Raw genomic sequence first — 17,817 nt, 5'->3', positions numbered from 1 at the left:
ATGTTTTCAAATAAGTTTTTACTTTATATTTATAACTGAATATATTAAGTATAATAATACATGATTTAAAAATATGTGAATTAAAAATAAGATAGAATACGTAGAATATTTTAAAACGTATTCGTTTTATTTAATGTTGTATTTCAAGCAATATATTTGTATATACATTTCTTAAATCCTTAATAAATCAATTTTAAAAAAAATTAATTACTTAAATATAAAATAATCTTGTAATAGCACGGAAATATAAATTAATAAAATACAAAATTTGAGTAATGATTAAATTATTTATAAAATAAAAATTACATTAACGAACATTGCAAAAGGAACATTAATATTCCCTAGTATGTGGTTGATACAAACTACGCAGCACTCAATATACGATACATGATACACACTATCATTGTGTATTATAATAATATACTTGTATTAATAAAAAACGATTGACTAGAAATTAAAAAATTGTATCAGTTCAACATTTTTATTATTTTATATACGCATAGTTATTAATTAAATAGAGTAATAAGAAATATTAATGAAATAGATATAATTAAATGCGATTGTATGCGAATTTGATAGAGAATCATACTTAGAGAGATTAAACGAAGAGTTAGCAGCTGAGCGCGCGTAACTTCAGTTCCGCTCTAGCAAAAGTTACTAGATGAATGCCCGCGTTTGTATTCGAAAACATATGTAATATGTACCCACCTTACTACTAGTCATTCTGTGTTTAACAGTACGCGCGTATTTCGCGGCTATCATCGAATTTAGCCGACGTTAACCGATGTTTAACGAAGCTTGTGAGTTCCGTGTGTGTTAAGTGTTCGTTGGTGTTCAGTTGGTGCGCCTCGACTGGGCAAAATCGCGTAAAATGGAAACAGAATTTCGTTGTGAGGTTGAGGTTGGCCGTTGAAAAAAGTGAACATGGGAAGGTCCAAGTTTCCCGGGAAGCCGCCAAAGACGGTCACCAGGAAACGGATCAAAGTTCTCGGTCAACCCGAGACAGCCCAAAGTGATTCGGTAACCGTCGCCGAGAACATCTACTACGGACTTTCCCTGTTCAACGAAACATTTGGTGACAATGAAAAGGTAATTCGTAGTTTACTTTCATGAGGACTACCTGGTGTAAGGCGTCTAATTAGTTACAAATCGTATCATTCTTTCTCCACTTACAAACTATTGTATTTGGTTTATAAGCGCCATAAGGACGCATACGGTGCCGATTCACTCGCCAGAAAAACTCCAACGTTTGCCTCTATAATAAAAGTTAACCTATTAGAAGAGAATCACAGACTCGGAATGGCAGATGTATATAATACATACTGACGTACCGCTTACTTGAAAATGTCAATGATTTCATAAAAGATCGCCGTTCCGATCTTATTTTTATCAAGTAACTGTGTTTTACCGATTAATTGTTACCAATTTCTTTATTCTTCTTTCAAATAAAACTAATAATCTGCGATACATATCTTATTTCTTATTATAATCATAATATACCTTCAGATTACCGAATATCTATTACCATATTCAAAACACCAAATAAAATATGTTTACATGATAAAATGTGAAATATAAACATTTGATGTTTAATTCGATAATTTTTATATCGACAAAATGTTAATGCAAAAGAAAATATATATTATCTGTTTCTAAGGTTTAATGCATTTTTCTCATAGGAACATCCACCATTCCATGGCTTTAGCACTAAAGAAGCTAATCTTTCCGTGTCTTACATAAAAACGCAACAACATGACACAGAAAATACAACTGTTAAATCACCATCTGATGCTATTGATAGTTCTGTGCCACAGCAGAATGTACAGACTGTCGCAGATATTAAAAGTCCTCCATCGCATACTGAAAATAATACAGAAAAATTATGTGATAAAAATATCAAACTGGCGGAAGATGATAAAAAAGATGTGACTGCGTTAAATTCCAAACGTACTACTAAATTTCACAGACCCAAGAGTCGTAGAGCTTGTAAAAATATAAAATTCTCCAATTTTATGAAAACACCAGTATTAAAATCAGTAAATAATATCTTAGATCAGCATCAACGAACGAGACAACTACGTAACAGTACTGCAAAAAGATTATTACAGAGGGCAAAATCTAACAGTAACAATGTGCGCAATATGACGGCGCAATGTGGAGATAAACCGAATGCAGTAAGGAAATTTATTTTACCGGTTCGAAGTGCCCATTCGTCAAGAGTTATTAAACCAAATAAAAGATTTATCGAAGAATTAGAAGAAACTCCTGGAGCAGAACATAGTGAGAACGAAATTGGTACGCACGTAAAGAGAGCTAAAATTGCATTAAATAAACATTGTAATCAAGAACCAAAATTAAAAGACGGAAATATTACTAAACTCTACACAAAATTAAAAGATAAAGAAACAAAAAGTAAAGCCAAAAAGGTAATTCAGCGTGTAAATTCCAATGCCCAAACTCTTGTACAACCTGTAAAGAATCTTGAAAAATTAGCACCTTCTATACAAGACACACAATTAACAAAAACTGTTAGTACAGAAGTTAAAAAGATTAATTTATCAGCTAAAAACAAAATGGTAAAGTGTTCAACCGATGAATGCAATAGTGTTCAAGATGGTGTATCAAATGTAACCAGAAAAGCTCCAAATGCAAAATTAAATATCTCCAAAAATCAAAAATTAATTTCTGTTCCTACGAAAGTTCTTCCTGATTCTGATGTTCCAAGTTCAGAGTCTTCCAGGATTCAAACTAGATCAGGAACTCAAAATGATACAGTTGATTTAGAAGTTCAGACAACTTTTGAAGATTCAGCAAAAATGAAAGAAAATAATAGCGCAAAGGGTCGAAGCAATGTTGATAGCAGCAATAAAAATGCAGAGAGAAATTCAGATAATTTTGATACGGAAAGCACATTATCTGAAAGTGGAAGCGAACATAGTAATCATACAGAAGACGAACAGTCTGAATGGACTGGGATGAAACTAAACGGTGGGAAAGTTATTTTAAGAAAAGCAAGGCTAAAACTGGATAATAAATGTGTCAGTGGAACTGAAGGTCCCTTTTCAATGACAAATAGCAACAGTGTTACAAGTGGAAATACTAATTTAGGTATGAAAACAATAATGTTCACAATATGTTACTTTTATACGGTATTTTCTTTTAATTCATATATTTGTATTGCACGATTAAAAATGTAGAATAATGCTTCGAATAAATAAGTAATATAATCGATCATATAAATGATGTACGAAATAAGAAAATAATAAATTCATTATGCTTTTATAATGTTTTAGGCTTAACAGGTACCATCAAATGTGGGGTTTGTGGTGCTGTACGGTTCTATCGATTTGTGAAACAAGCTCGAAAATTCGGTATTCACAGTTGTGAATCATGTAGAAAGTTTATCAGTAAAATGATTAAACGACAGGCTTGTGCAAAATCTACAAATAGTACACTTCCAGTCCTTCAATGTCATAAAGGCGATGGTTTATGCTTAGTACCACCTGTTGTAAGAAGTCAGCAATGGAATCTCATGAGATGTGTTTATAAAGCTAGATGCCCAGCTTGTTGGTTAAAAATGTGCTTGAAATGTTACAACATTCCTTCTTCTTTGAGAACAGGCTTAAATACATTGTTACCGCCAATGATGAGAGATCCTTTGAATATTCCATTAATATTGAATCAAGAAGATAATGATAATCAAGGGCAAAAATTAATATCTTCTAAGTTAGGTTGGCCTGCGGAAGATAGTTCAGAGAAAAATCTGTTCAAATCAGCTATGAATTGGAGAAACATAGAAATAGGTCAAAAGACAAGCTATCAAGGAACTGGTGGTTTTCTATATACAAAGTTAGATAAGTGTAAGATCGATCCTTCCAATTTATATATCCAATGTGTATACTATATATCTTTTCTTAATATAAATAATTTGCTTTTTCAATTTTCTAGTTGACTCATCACTGAATATATCGCCTAATAAAAAAAGAAGAAAAAACAATAGGATAAAAGTGAGGAAGAAATTGAAGAATCCAATGTTCTCCGTACCACCTTTAAATCAATGTCCACAACCTTTGAGACAGAGACTCGAATTGAAGGGACCAAGAGTGAAACATGTTTGCCGAAGTGCAAGCGTGGCTCTTGGTCAACCAATTGCAACTTTCCCCTCTGTAGATGGAAAAGAAGATACTGAAAGCAATAAGCACATTCCGAAAAATTTAAAGGAAAATGATAGGGTAGAGAAAAAGGATGACACAAAAGAAAAAGAGTCACAAAAACATAACGATGAGAATACTGTAAACCATAATACTGTCAATGCAACGCAGCAACCTCATCCAAAAAGAGGCAAATCACAACAAAATATATCAACGTCAAATTTTCAAGTAGTAAGCACACGTCGAATTAAAATATACAGATATATATATTTTGTTAGATACATTATATTAGTACAGTAAAATATATAAAATTTTAATATTATAGTTATATAATATTACGTAACATGAATATTTATAGTTTTAATAAAACTAATCACTTTGCAGGTGCCTAAAACGAATAATGATGCATTACACACAATATCGATAGATTTTTGGGAACAGTACGATCCTACAGAAGTTGGTGCAAAAGGCTTTGCCCTTATAGGTTCAGAACTCTTTCAGATTCCTGCTATTTGTTACCTTTGTGGAAGTGCTGGCAGAGAACCAGTAAGTAACGTATACACCTATATTGTTATATATGATCATACATTATAAAAATCTTTCCAGCTCATCCACTGTCAGTGCTGTTGTGAGCCATATCATGCCTTTTGTTTGGAACCCAGCGAATGGAATGCTTGTGCTCAACCAAATTGGTGCTGTCCTCGATGTACAATATGCCAATCCTGCCATCTAAGATCTGGTCCAAAATTGTCTTGCATTCGTTGTCGTCAATCATTTCACCATTCGTGTTTGTCAAAATCTGGTGTTAGTGCGAGACTTTACAGTCCTGAAAGACCTTATGTGTGTCAAAATTGTGTTAAGTGTAAAAGCTGTGGTAGTGAAGGAGTTAATGTCCATGTGGGCAATTTACCATTATGCTCCATGTGTTTTAAATTACGTCAACAAGGAAATTACTGTCCTCTATGTCAAAGATGTTACAACGAAAATGATTTCGATACAAAGGTAAGTGTACATATTTTATTTAGAAAATTTACTAAATATATATTTGTATGCGTAACTGTAAAAAATGACATGTGTGTACAGATACATAAAGATTTATGGGAAATACTACGATAAATAACGCTTTAAAACGGTATGTAAACTCGTTAAATAAACTCTGCATTTTATTTTTTAGATGATGGAATGTAGCGAATGTTCGTATTGGGTACATGCCTATTGCGAAGGAATTTCTGACGAGCGTTATCAAATTCTTAGTTATCTACCCGATACTATTGAATTTACATGCAGTCAATGTTCTTCAAATCCTAATTCTGTTTGGAGAAATGCCATAGAAGCTGAACTTAAGGCTGGTTTCATAGGAGTTATAAAAGCGTTAAGTAAAAATAAGAAGATTTGCGCTGCTTTGAAATGGAGTCCAAGAAAAGAATGTTTATGCATATCTGTTTCTAATGGGAAAAAATTGGACTTTTCAAATGAGAAAACAGATTCAAATATAACCAATGTTAAAGAAGGCCTGAACGTAGAAGAAGCTGAAGAAAGTAATTGTGAAAAGACTAAAAATACAGAATTTGGACATAATAATAATAATTCAAAATCTGATTCGATAAATAAATTGGACGAAGATCAACCAAGCGATAGCTGTAACAGAAGAGGTTTAAGACGTCTTCGACAAAAATTTCATTTAAAAGAGTGTTCTGTTCGGGTAAAGAATTGCGCTGTGAAAGATACTCAAGACAATGATAAGAAAGATTCGGTAACTCAAGAAAATACAAATAGTAATTCTAATGATACAGAATGCCATTGTTCAGAGCAGCAAATCATTGTCAGACCTTCGCCTACGCTAATGTCGGTGAAACGAAAAGTCAATAACAATGAATATAAAACGCTGTTACAGTTTCATTGTGATATGGAACATGTCATAAGTCGTACTGGAACGAAGGATCTTACAGAAGCTTATCACGAAATTTTACAAGATGTGTTCCCATGGTTTAGTCCGAAAAGTATAAAAAATAATAATGGCAAAGGCGATCCGTTAACAGCTACTAAAGATATTGGTAAAGACGATAGTCCAGTTACAAAATTTGATGATTCTATTCTGGAAGTATGGAAAGAAGAGGTGATCAAAGCACCAAAAGCAATCGCAGCTAAAACAGCAAATTTATATAACGTTCATGTCGAAGATAGTAGATCATGTTGTTTGTGCAAAGGTTTAAGCGATGGTCCAGAAACGAAAGAAGGACGGCTACTATATTGCGGGCAAAACGAGTGGGTACATTCGAATTGCGCGCTTTGGTCTAATGAAGTATTTGAAGAAATCGATGGTTCTTTACAAAATGTTCATAGTGCTATTTCAAGAGGTCGATTAATTCGTTGCACAGAATGTGGAAAGAAAGGGGCCAGCGTTGGCTGTTGCGCGAAGAATTGCAACAGTACCTTCCATTATCCTTGTGCTAGAAACGTTGGTCTTGCCTTTAACGACGATAAAACAGTATTTTGTTCTTCGCATTTAAATAACTGTACGCATAAAACATTGCAAAATGAGAATGAATTTAGTTTACAAAGACCAGTATATGTAGAATTGGATCGTAAGAAGAAAAAATACGCGGAACCAAGTAAAGTGAAAGTTATGATAGGCTCATTGATGATCGATTGTTTAGGTACAGTTATACCTGAATACTCTGATACAATTGAGAGAATTATACCTTGCGATTATAAATGTTCTCGGTTATATTGGTCTACGGTAAACCCATTTAAAATTGTAAGATATTATATTAGAACGTACGTGCAGATGTATGTACCAGAGGTTTCTTCCAATTTAGAAAATAATATAACTATTGATCATTCTAAAGAACAAGAAGAAGAAGATACATTAAATACACAGAAAAGTGAATATTTAGCTGTAAAACAAACTCTAGATGCTTTGATCGATGCAGTTTGTAACAAAGAAGTGGATGAAAATCTGGCAGAACAAAACAATACAGATCTTTTACCTCCAGAATTGAAAGAAGCTATATTCGAAGATTTGCCACATGATTTATTAGATGGTATTTCCATGCAAGATATATTTCCAAAAATGACGTACGAAGATTTTATAGCAATGGATTTGAAAAATGATGGGACCTTCGCGGCAGATCTATTCAAGGATGATATGCTGGCATCCGAAGTAGACGAAATGATAAAGCCATCCGAAAGTAAAGTTTCGAAGATAGATCCTTCTTTAGTAGAATTAGGATCGCATAACGATTTATGGGTTCATTTGGAAACAAAAACGTCCGTTCAAGATCTAATGGACGATTTGTTTAGTTCAAAAAATCAAAAACGCGGAGGCAGAGAACTGAAGCGATCTAAATCGGAAGTAATATCGAATAGCCCGTTAATCGTTGGAGGACAAAGGCACCATCAACGATCTTGCAGTTTAACGTGGAGTTGTAAATTAGATGGTACTTACGGTCCCAGCATAAAACGAAGGAAATTGTCTAGGAATTCAAGCATGACGAAATCAAACGAGACAAGCGTGATGGTATTAGATTCGCAAAACGAACGGCCGCCTACTTTGCACGAGTTAAGGATTCCAGACAGTATCATGGTTACTGTAGGCAGAGCAAATACACCTAATATTTTATCCGATTCTATGCGAGAATTAAAGTATTGCATCGAGGATGCTACCAGTGGTATTAATCGTAGAGTAATATCTAGTAGTCGCGAGGAAGGTAAAGAGCATAAACGGTTGTTTTGGCATGCGAGGCAACAACCGCGAATATTACAAGTCGACGGCCCTGCCGATCCAGGCAGCGCCAGTGAATGCAGTTCACCGGAGTATAATATAGAAGAAAAGAGTACGGCATTACGCGTGGCAGAACATTTATCGATTCCGCAATTAGACGGCATCAACGACGAATCGTCGTGCGACAGCAGCGAAATTACTTCGTCTAGCGAGAAGGACTGCTGCAACTCTTATTATACAAAGTCTTCGAATAATATTTTACGATCAAAGCGTATATATGGATTTATTAGATCGCACATTGGGAAATACGAGGATAAAGCACAAAAAACGAAAGGAGGTGACGGCCTTTCCGGCAATTTTCAACAAAGATCGAACGCAGCGCAACAAACAAATCCGCGGGAGAATAATTTGAAATTGAATCTGAAAATTCCACAGTTAGACGGTGCCGATGATATTTCCAGCGACGACGAGTGCGTATCACCGCAACACATTGAAAATGAGACGACTACCATTACATCTCGATGCGATGCACCATTTGATCACATAGATCGCCCTGTAACTTGTAAACGATGCCGCTGTACATATAGAACGCAAGATAGTTACAATAGACACTTGGCAAATTGTGATATCATGATAACGAGCGACAGCGATTCCGAAACTATGGATAATAAGTTAGCATCGCCTGATTCTAGATTTTCTCCGAGTATCGGATCTGTATCTCCACAATTTATAACGTTGTCTCCGTCTGAGGGGCATACACTTTCATCCGATTATCCAGACATCCAAGCTACTTCGCCTTTGGAAGCTTCCGTACCATCGCCTCATCCGGCTATTCAAATCGAACCGATAGCACAAGCGATTATTACGCCGCAAATTCATACGCACGCTACCGTCGAAACCGTTCATCAAACGGTACTAACATCAAACGATATGATCGTACAAACGCAGTATACTAGAACTACAACTACATTACCGAATGCCACGGTATTACCTCAAGAAAGTACTGTTCAAATAACAGAAATCACAGACCCCCCATCTGTTGCAAGCGATTCCAGTATGTCGCAAAATATCATCAATACTCCTATGAATTCTCCAGATGGTGCAAGTTCCCAAACGGTTCCAAGTCCACAAATATCGCCTACGTTTTCTTCCACCGGCGTACAAACTGCGTCTTCGACCGAATCGTCGCAAGGGAACAGTATTCAGATAACGAAGTTGGCTAAATCAAAATCTCCCAGAGCGCCAAAGTCTCGGACGAAAGGAATCAAAACGCAAATCGTGAAAAATAGTATACAGCCGCACAACAATGGACATGCTAGATTTCAACCGATGCAGAACAATACTCCGATTATACAGTTGCAACAAGCTCAAAGACCGAGTGGGCCAACTGTCATATTGCAACAAGCATCTCCTGGCATCATGTCCGCGTACGTTGAAACATTGCAACAACAGTCCGGACAAAACCTTCAGTACGTAACGACGATCGGTGGTCAGCATGAAACTGCTGCAGCGTTTAAACCTCAGTTCATAACAGCTAATCATTTAATTCCTGGTGCATACATACAAGCATCTTCCGACAATTTGTTGGCATTGCAAAACGGGGGTATATCGATATTGCCAGGTGTACAGATCGCTCAAACACAGCCAACGGTCCTTGGAACGATTATACAGCAACAACCTAGTGCGATTCAATGTGGAGTTATTTCGTCGGAACAGTTATTATTGAGCTCGACACCAACGCTAGAAATGTTTACAGATTCAACGGGCAGTATGTTTCTGTCGAACCAGCCGATGTATTACGGTTTGGAGACTATCGTAAGCAACACGGTGATGTCTTCCAGTCAGTTCATGACTGGCACGGTACCGCAAGTATTGGCAAGCAGTTACCAAACGACAACGCAAGTTTTTCAAGCTTCTAAACTGATGGAACCTATCGTAGATGTTCAGGCTGTTCCAGGTGTTCCCACTGTGACGGCAGTGCAATCCGTACAAAACGTATCCGGAGTACCAAGCGTACCAAACGTTGCTAATGTATCCAACGTAACCAATATAACCAGCATACCTAATGTACCTAGCGTAACGAATGTACCTAATGTTCCGACTGTTCCCGCTATACCGACTATACCCACTGTAACCACTGTACCCACTGTATCCAATGTCTCTAACGTATCTAATATGCCAAGCATAACAAATATACCGAATGTGTCCAATGTACCTACGGTACCTAGCGTGTCTAACGTGCCTAGCGTACCTAGCGTACCTAGCGTACCTAGTGTACCTAGCGTGCCCAGCGTGCACAACGTACACAGCGTGCCTAGCGTTCCTAGTGTACCTAGTACAATACCCGGTGCATCTAATACACCTAGCATACCTAACGTACCTAACGCATCCAGTATGCCTAGCGTGCCTAACGTATCGAACGTACCTAGTATATCTGGTATACCTACCAACTTACCTACCAACGTATCCAGCGTACCCGGTGTATCTAGTATACCTAACGCATCTAATGTATCTAATATACTTAATCCAGCACCTACTTTGTCCAGTACTTCTAACATTACTAACATACCGGCTGTACCTACCGTTCAAAATGTATCTAACGTTTCAACCTTACCATCCAAAGTTGGCAATATTTCCGATATGTCTACGGTACCCGGTGGTTACGTGGTAGTAAATCAATCGACCACGCCTATAGTAGAATCGTCTATCGCAACATCACAGATTCATATTCCAGCGACACCCGAGCAAAATTTTCCAACGGCCACTTGTAACACCATGTTGCCTGTATCTTGTCAAAGCGTCGTAGAACCAGTAACATCGATAGAGCTATCGTCAGATACGTGTGCATCCGAAGCTCAAGCTGCGGTAAGAGTGACATCGTCTCCAAAGTTGTTGCAAAACTCAATACCGACGATACCGAGAGTAGCTGTACGGCCAAGTCCAGTTTCAAACTCCGTTGTACAACCTAACAACGGACCATGGAAGATCACAGAACCGTTGTTTGGCTCGGAACAGATGATGAACAATAATGTCCGACCGTACTTTGACTCGAAACACGTGTCAGAGAATACCAGTATGATAAAGTCTAGCATATCATCTAAAATACCCCCATTACCTAATCACTGTATAACTCAAAGGGATATCATTGTAAATAAGTTAAACCACGATGTAAATAATGTGCATAATAATTATAATAGTACCGTACCGAATTCAAACAATATTAATGTAAGTACAAGTAATAATCCAGTGATTGCGAGCTCGACTGTACAAAATAAAATTACAATGTCTACGAGCAACGTACCAACGAGTAGGCCGATGAACAGAGTGCTGCCTATGCAAGCCGTAACTCCGAAACAGGATACGACCAAGAGCATGCAGAAAACAGAAATGATCATAGAAGAGCCAACGAAACCGGTAATTAAGCCAGCAGAACCGGAACAGAAGCTTGGAACGGAATCTGATAAGAAACAGATAGTGGAAGCTGTGACGCCAACGGTGAAGAAACCAGCAGAGACCACTATAAACAACATAAACGAAACGCTGAAATTGAACACCGAAACGATCGAGAAGGTGAAGGAAAATCTGAAATTGGAACTGGACAAAGAGAAACTGCAGAATGCCTCGTTGAAGATAGTACTGCAGAAGCAGCTGCAAGATGGTTCTTACAAAATTACACACAACATGAAAGCAGTGACGCAGAATAAGAAACCACCGCAAGTGACGTCCGTGGAGATATTGCCGTCGAAACAGGTGCCGCAGATAACCTCTTTGCAATTGTTACCGATAAAAACGTTCACATTGAAAACGAACAAGATCGAGGAGAAGGTAAAACCCATCGATAACCAGTTTAACATACTGAAAACCAAAACTCCGCCAGTTGCCGTGAAAAAGCCAAGAATGATCAGTAAGTCGATCAAATCTGTACAGCCGAACGTAGGAAATATGCAAACGCAGAAATCGAAAGGACCGACATTGATGTACGAGATAAAGTCGCAGGATGGATTCACTCATACCGCCTCCTCCATGGCCGAAGTATGGGAAACCGTGTTTCAAGCTGTGCAAAATGCACGAAAGGCTCACAACTTACCTCCGTTGCCTCATAACCCTCTCACCGAAAATCTGGGCTTGGAAAATAACGCCACCGTCTACCTGGTCGAACAGCTACCAGACGTGAACAGATGTACCAAATACAAACCTCGATTTCATAATTTAGCACCGCCAAAACCGGGAGAAACGGAAAATGACTTACCGAATGCGTGTGTTAATGGTGCTGCTCGTGCAGAACCGTTCAAAGGGAGAAAAGTTCATGATATGTTCAGTTGGCTCGCGTCAAGGCACAGGCAGCAACCAAAAATGATCGCTATCTCCGAAGCTGAGTCCAGGTAAAGCATCTTAATACGTGCAATTAATAAAGTCACTTAATTTTCTCTTTCTTTTCTCTTATATATATATACGTATATGTGTGCGAGAGCGTGCGTGTGCGCGCGCTACTGTGTGTATGTATACACACACTGATACATCGTACGTCGGAGGATATATGTTGCATTGTTTTATTATTACAGACGAGTGGCAAGCACAAATTTACCAATGGCGATGCGCTTTAGGATACTTAAAGAAACGTCGAAAGAATCGGTTGGAGTATACCATTCTCACATACATGGTAGAGGTTTATTCTGCCTAAGAGACATCGAAGCTGGAGAGATGGTTATCGAGTATGCTGGTGAGGTGTGTAGAGAGATGAAAGGCGTTGTTATTTATATAATCTCTTTTACTAACTATTTATATATCGAATGTAGTTTTCTTGGGTAATATTTTATAAATGTTTACAGGTGATTCGTGCCTCGTTAACTGACAAACGAGAAAAATATTATGATAGTAAAAACATAGGATGTTACATGTTTAAAATCGACGATCACCTAGTCGTTGATGCCACGATGAAAGGAAATGCGGCAAGATTCATTAATCACTCGTGCGAGGTATTTATTCGTTTGGCGAATGTATTTTATTTATTTTATTGAAATATACGTTTCGTTTTCCTTATGAACTTGAATTTATCTGAAAAATTGTATCGAACTAATTTTGTAACTTGAAAATCATATTTCAGCCAAATTGTTACTCGCGAGTGGTAGACATCCTAGGTAAGAAGCATATATTAATCTTCGCTCTCCGTCGCATTATTCAAGGAGAAGAGCTAACGTATGACTACAAATTTCCTTTCGAGGATATCAAGATTCCATGTACCTGCGGTTCCCGCAGATGTCGTAAATACCTCAATTGAGACTGCATATACAGCTATCGTAAGCAGCCAACCGTAAGCGGCACAGCAAAAAATATTGTGCTATAATTATGTGCGCTTTGGAATAGGATTCATTTTATTGAACGTTATTCATTTAATCATCAAACTATTTTCAGAGATTGCAGCTTTTTATTATTATAAAAGAAATAGATATACATTTAAAATATTAGAAGGCCAGATATAGTACACAAAACATCGCGTTATGACAATGTTACTTTAAACAGCTACACTTGGTAGTTGATTTAAGGGATATACTTATAGCAATAAATAATTGAATATGTCCTGCTTACGTACCCAACGAGCCTTGCGTGCTTTATCGCACTAAGACTCATGAAAGTGTTACTTTATCCACGCCTGTGCTTTTATGCACTTCTTTTAGACTCTACTTATTATCTTGACTATCGAGGCTTAAGCGTACAAGTTATCGTCACTTTACACTAAATCGACAATGCTTCTAGCTTATACGCATTTATAAGATATATACGTACACATACATGTGTACGCAAATTTCTTCTCTATATATTATATGTTATTTTCAGTCATAAATTCAGTGATCCTAAATGTAATTGAACAAGTTTGATTCTGTGAAATTAAACAAAATCGACTTGCATAGGATAAAATCGACGACCTATATCTATAGGAACACGGACGAGTTTCCCTCGACTAGGACTTATCTTTTTCTCATTACGTACTTGAACGTAGGAACTATGCTCGTTTACTACGCGACGTGTATCACGCAATTACGGATTACCGGCGAGACTTATGAAATAAAAAGCACACAACTTTATTGTAAGTTCCAATTTTACCAGATTGTACCATTGTAACCAGATAATTCAATGTTCTTGAAAACTTTATGTAAATCTAAAATTTAGTGTACAGTGTACGACTAACTTCGTGACATTTCATGTCTGATGTAGGGCCAGATTTCAAACGTTCTTGTAAAATATGTAATTGTTAGATTAGACATTGTCTTGATGTAAGTACAGCTACCAACTTAACTTAAGTTAGTAACGTAGATGTTTTAAGAAACAAAAAAAAGAACATGAGCGCGCGCATAAGAGGATGTGAGGGAGAGAGAGTGAGCGGGAGAGAGAGAGAGTGAGAGAGAGAGAGAGAGAGAGAGAAGGGGGAAGGGAGAGAATGGCTAGAAGGAACAGTTTCCTGGCGTGGGATACTGTTTGAAGGTGTACCTACTTTGGCAGACATTGATGATATTTTAAGTCTTATAATAACAGGAAAAGAAATGAAAGAACAAAGAAGATTGGAAAGAAAGAGGCTTGCTTTCCCAAGAAATTGAAGCCTGTTCATTTGTTTCGAACGAACATATTACGTATATATGCGCAATTATTTTGATATGTTTTTATAGATTTTTAAACGATGCACCCATGCGTTTGTGCTTCCGCCTTGCCAATATTACAATATTAATCTCGTTACTTTATTTTTATATTTAAAGACTACAAATCGCTAGGGAATAGAGAAAAACAAATTTTTTATTTTAGAGAGAAATCCGATAGGGCGGTACCGCTCTGTTCATATAGGAGATTAATCTTCATTTTTTCCCGTAGTTTCTGTTCAAAATTTGTCTATGATTTATAAGAGGCAAGTATGATCACACGTAATCGATTACGTTGACACAGAGTGTAAAAAGATAATTAGATCATTGTTTCAAGTAAACTTTTCTAGAATACGAATATTTCTAGAAAATATTTGTGATATTTTCCCACACTGGGGAAAGTTATGAATGTTCTTTATAGGAATATATTTCAGATTTTTACGGATACACGTGTATATAACGTATATTCCGTAAAAAGCACCTTTCTGTGAAATGCAGTTTTGCCTTACCTTTAATGTACCTACGCTTTAAACCCGGTGATAGATTTAGATATACCCTGATGACTTATATTCAAACTGAAAAAAAACTAATTGTGTCTATGCATCCATTAAGCTATAATAAAGTATTTTAGTGCGGTTAATCAATTTCTGCCGAGGTGGTTGTCCCTTAAATTTGGTGCTCCATGGACACCGTTAAGTGCACTTTACACGAAAAAATGGCCTAGAGTAAGAAATAATAGGTGGCAGCGGAAGAGTTTGATAATAATAAGAAATGCGTTATATATACGAGGAATATCGATCGCGAATTTATTTAACGAAGTAATATAAAGAAGTAAATGATGGCAGGAACATTATTTGAGCACGCAAGTATTCGTCGTCAGTCGTGCAACATTTTAATCGGCCTGGTTTGGTACAAAATGCGTATGCTGATTTGTAAAAAGTTATAAAACAAGGGGAAAAAATAGAAACTTGTTCTGGTCACGAGAAATTGCCATTTTTTAGGTATTTTGAATCTTTTCTTCTCCTTTTTTTTTTTTTTTTAATGCTATGATTATCAATAATTAATAACTATTATTGGAAGATGAATATTGTTAATATAATGATAATTAATTTTAATCTGTATAAAAAAAAAAAGAAATAATATGACATAAGAAAGGTAATTACTTGAAAATATAATAGCAATGTTAGATATTTTATTAATATTTATTATACTTATGGATGATGGTTTTAGGATTAACAAGATCTATTAATTACATTGAACATGATTTAGAGAACATGGTGCACACGATGGTCTAATATTGTTGAAAAGATACGGACGTCTGCTTTTTTTATGCAGGAGAAGAAAGAGCATTCTTTTCTCTTTAAAATGAAAAAAGAAAAAAAAGTAATGCATTCTTGTAATTGTTATACGATATCACCGCGAGCAATTTAGGATTATGGGATATAAGCGATGTGTTTTCGCTATACTTTATATTCCCATCGCAGATTACTAATATCTCTATGCTGACTGTAACGATAATCTATAATGGGTATATATTTAAATTTAAACATGTCAGTAGGTAAATTAAGAACACTGTTTTTTAATTATTTTTTTATTTGTGAAATCCATATAAAATATCGTATGCTCTGAGAAAGAAAAAGAAGAAAGAAAGGGAAAGTAGATATTAGCGTTCGTATAACAGCATATGAACGATTATGTTCTATGCAATCACTTCTCTGGCGGAACTTTTCAGAGTTTACCGAGCGCTTTTCTGAAACATACTCTATATCCTCTTAAATGATTACTGATTACCTATCTCACGGAGTGTGTACAAACTCCTTAGTATTACGTATCCAGCCTTCATTATTATGGTTATTATTATTATTATTATCGATTAATTATAATCCACACGAGAAGATAGCATAATACACTGTCACTCATACTGTGCACCGTTTGTTTAAACTACACCCGTCAGCACCTTTGGAAAATGATTCGTATGAAAAACAGTAAAAATTTGGACGTGTTAGAGAGAAAGAACTCGAATATGTATATGTATACCTTACCTCGACATAAATTTAGGTATTAGAAAAGTGTTGGATATTTACTACTTTGGTGTGATAATGAAACGAGTGGTTAAGTTTACTCATCATGGACCTGTACGGTGCCCGTTATTACCTTTTACGACAATTTCGAGAACATCGCAGCGTTGCATCCTCTTATGATCGAGAGTTTCATCTCTTCGAATTTTTGGGTTCTTCGTTTCATCGGTAAAGACAAGGAATTTAAAGGGGCAGAAATTTCAAACGCAAAACGCTTTTTAAATCGTGTATGAACGAAACGAAACGAAAAAAGAAAAAAAAAAAGATAAGAGAAAGGAAAGAAAAGAATAGTATTATTCTAATGTTTAAACGAATTGTAGAATTTTTAATATTGTACTTGTTTAAAAGAAGATAGAAGGATAGAAAGATGATGCGGCAGCAAAAAGAAATTAAACGATGGTTTTGAGAAATTTAAAAATAAATGAAGAAAGAAAGAAAAGAGAATGAAAGGAAAATTGAAAAAATTGTCTGTGATTATCAGTCATAATAATCTTTAGGTCAACATATTTTTTAGAGAATATTTTTTAGCAAATTACAAAATTTATGATATACCCCTATTATTGATATGATATTGGATCAGACACGCTACGCATAATATTAAAATAAAATGAAAAAAAAAAAAGAAATGAAGAAAAAGAATTGAAACTGTAAAAGTTGCAAACTGTTTAATAGAATTATGAATAGTTGAGATCGATGGCTGTTGTAAAATATTCAGTGTTTGGACGAATAATTATTAAAAACTATTTATAATATCGATCAATATCGAGGTACGATTATATATTATTGTATCGTATACTATAGTAGCGTTTCTATCTCTTTTGCGTTTGCATATTCATCGGAATAGATTATAGAAGAGAATTGGTCGTAGGTCCGTACAAGACGAAGTCGTGATGAATGTAAAATTAAACGAAGAGACGCTGCGGGTAAATGGGATGTATTTACTGCACGCGTTCAGCGTGTAAATTGTCGTTATAAAATCCATCTACTTATTGTAGAGAACTTATGAAATAATCGTAATATTTACATTAACCAGATGATATGCATACCACATAGAGACACATAACTACTGCTTTCATCACACTATACAAAGGTACAGACACACACACGCATAATACACACAAAGGAAGATAAGAGACACTACAAAACCGTACGCCCATGTTTTGTAATTAAATGTTTTGTTAGTATTATATGAGAAATTAACAAAATAAAAACAAAAATGGAAGTATAAACATGTA

General features: G+C 35.9%; 1 protein-coding gene across 1 annotated transcript; it reads left to right on the top strand.

The window, feature by feature from the left end:
• The first annotated feature begins 760 nt into the window (after window positions 1-760).
• Window positions 761-17,817, top strand: trx (histone lysine N-methyltransferase trithorax). Its single transcript, XM_033336543.2, has 10 exons — window positions 761-1,089; window positions 1,680-3,108; window positions 3,294-3,860; window positions 3,949-4,382; window positions 4,536-4,697; window positions 4,758-5,153; window positions 5,326-12,257; window positions 12,438-12,600; window positions 12,705-12,851; window positions 12,980-17,817. The coding sequence occupies exons 1-10, from the start codon at window positions 925-927 to the stop codon at window positions 13,151-13,153; spliced, it is 10,569 nt and encodes a 3,522-aa protein (XP_033192434.2). The 5' UTR covers window positions 761-924; the 3' UTR covers window positions 13,154-17,817.

The sequence above is a fragment of the Bombus vancouverensis genome, chromosome 6 (assembly GCF_051014615.1).
Source record: "Bombus vancouverensis nearcticus chromosome 6, iyBomVanc1_principal, whole genome shotgun sequence".
Lineage (NCBI taxonomy): Eukaryota > Metazoa > Arthropoda > Insecta > Hymenoptera > Apidae > Bombus > Bombus vancouverensis.
The sequence above is the reverse complement of the archived record's forward strand: the minus strand, read 5'-3'. Positions and strand labels throughout refer to the sequence as shown.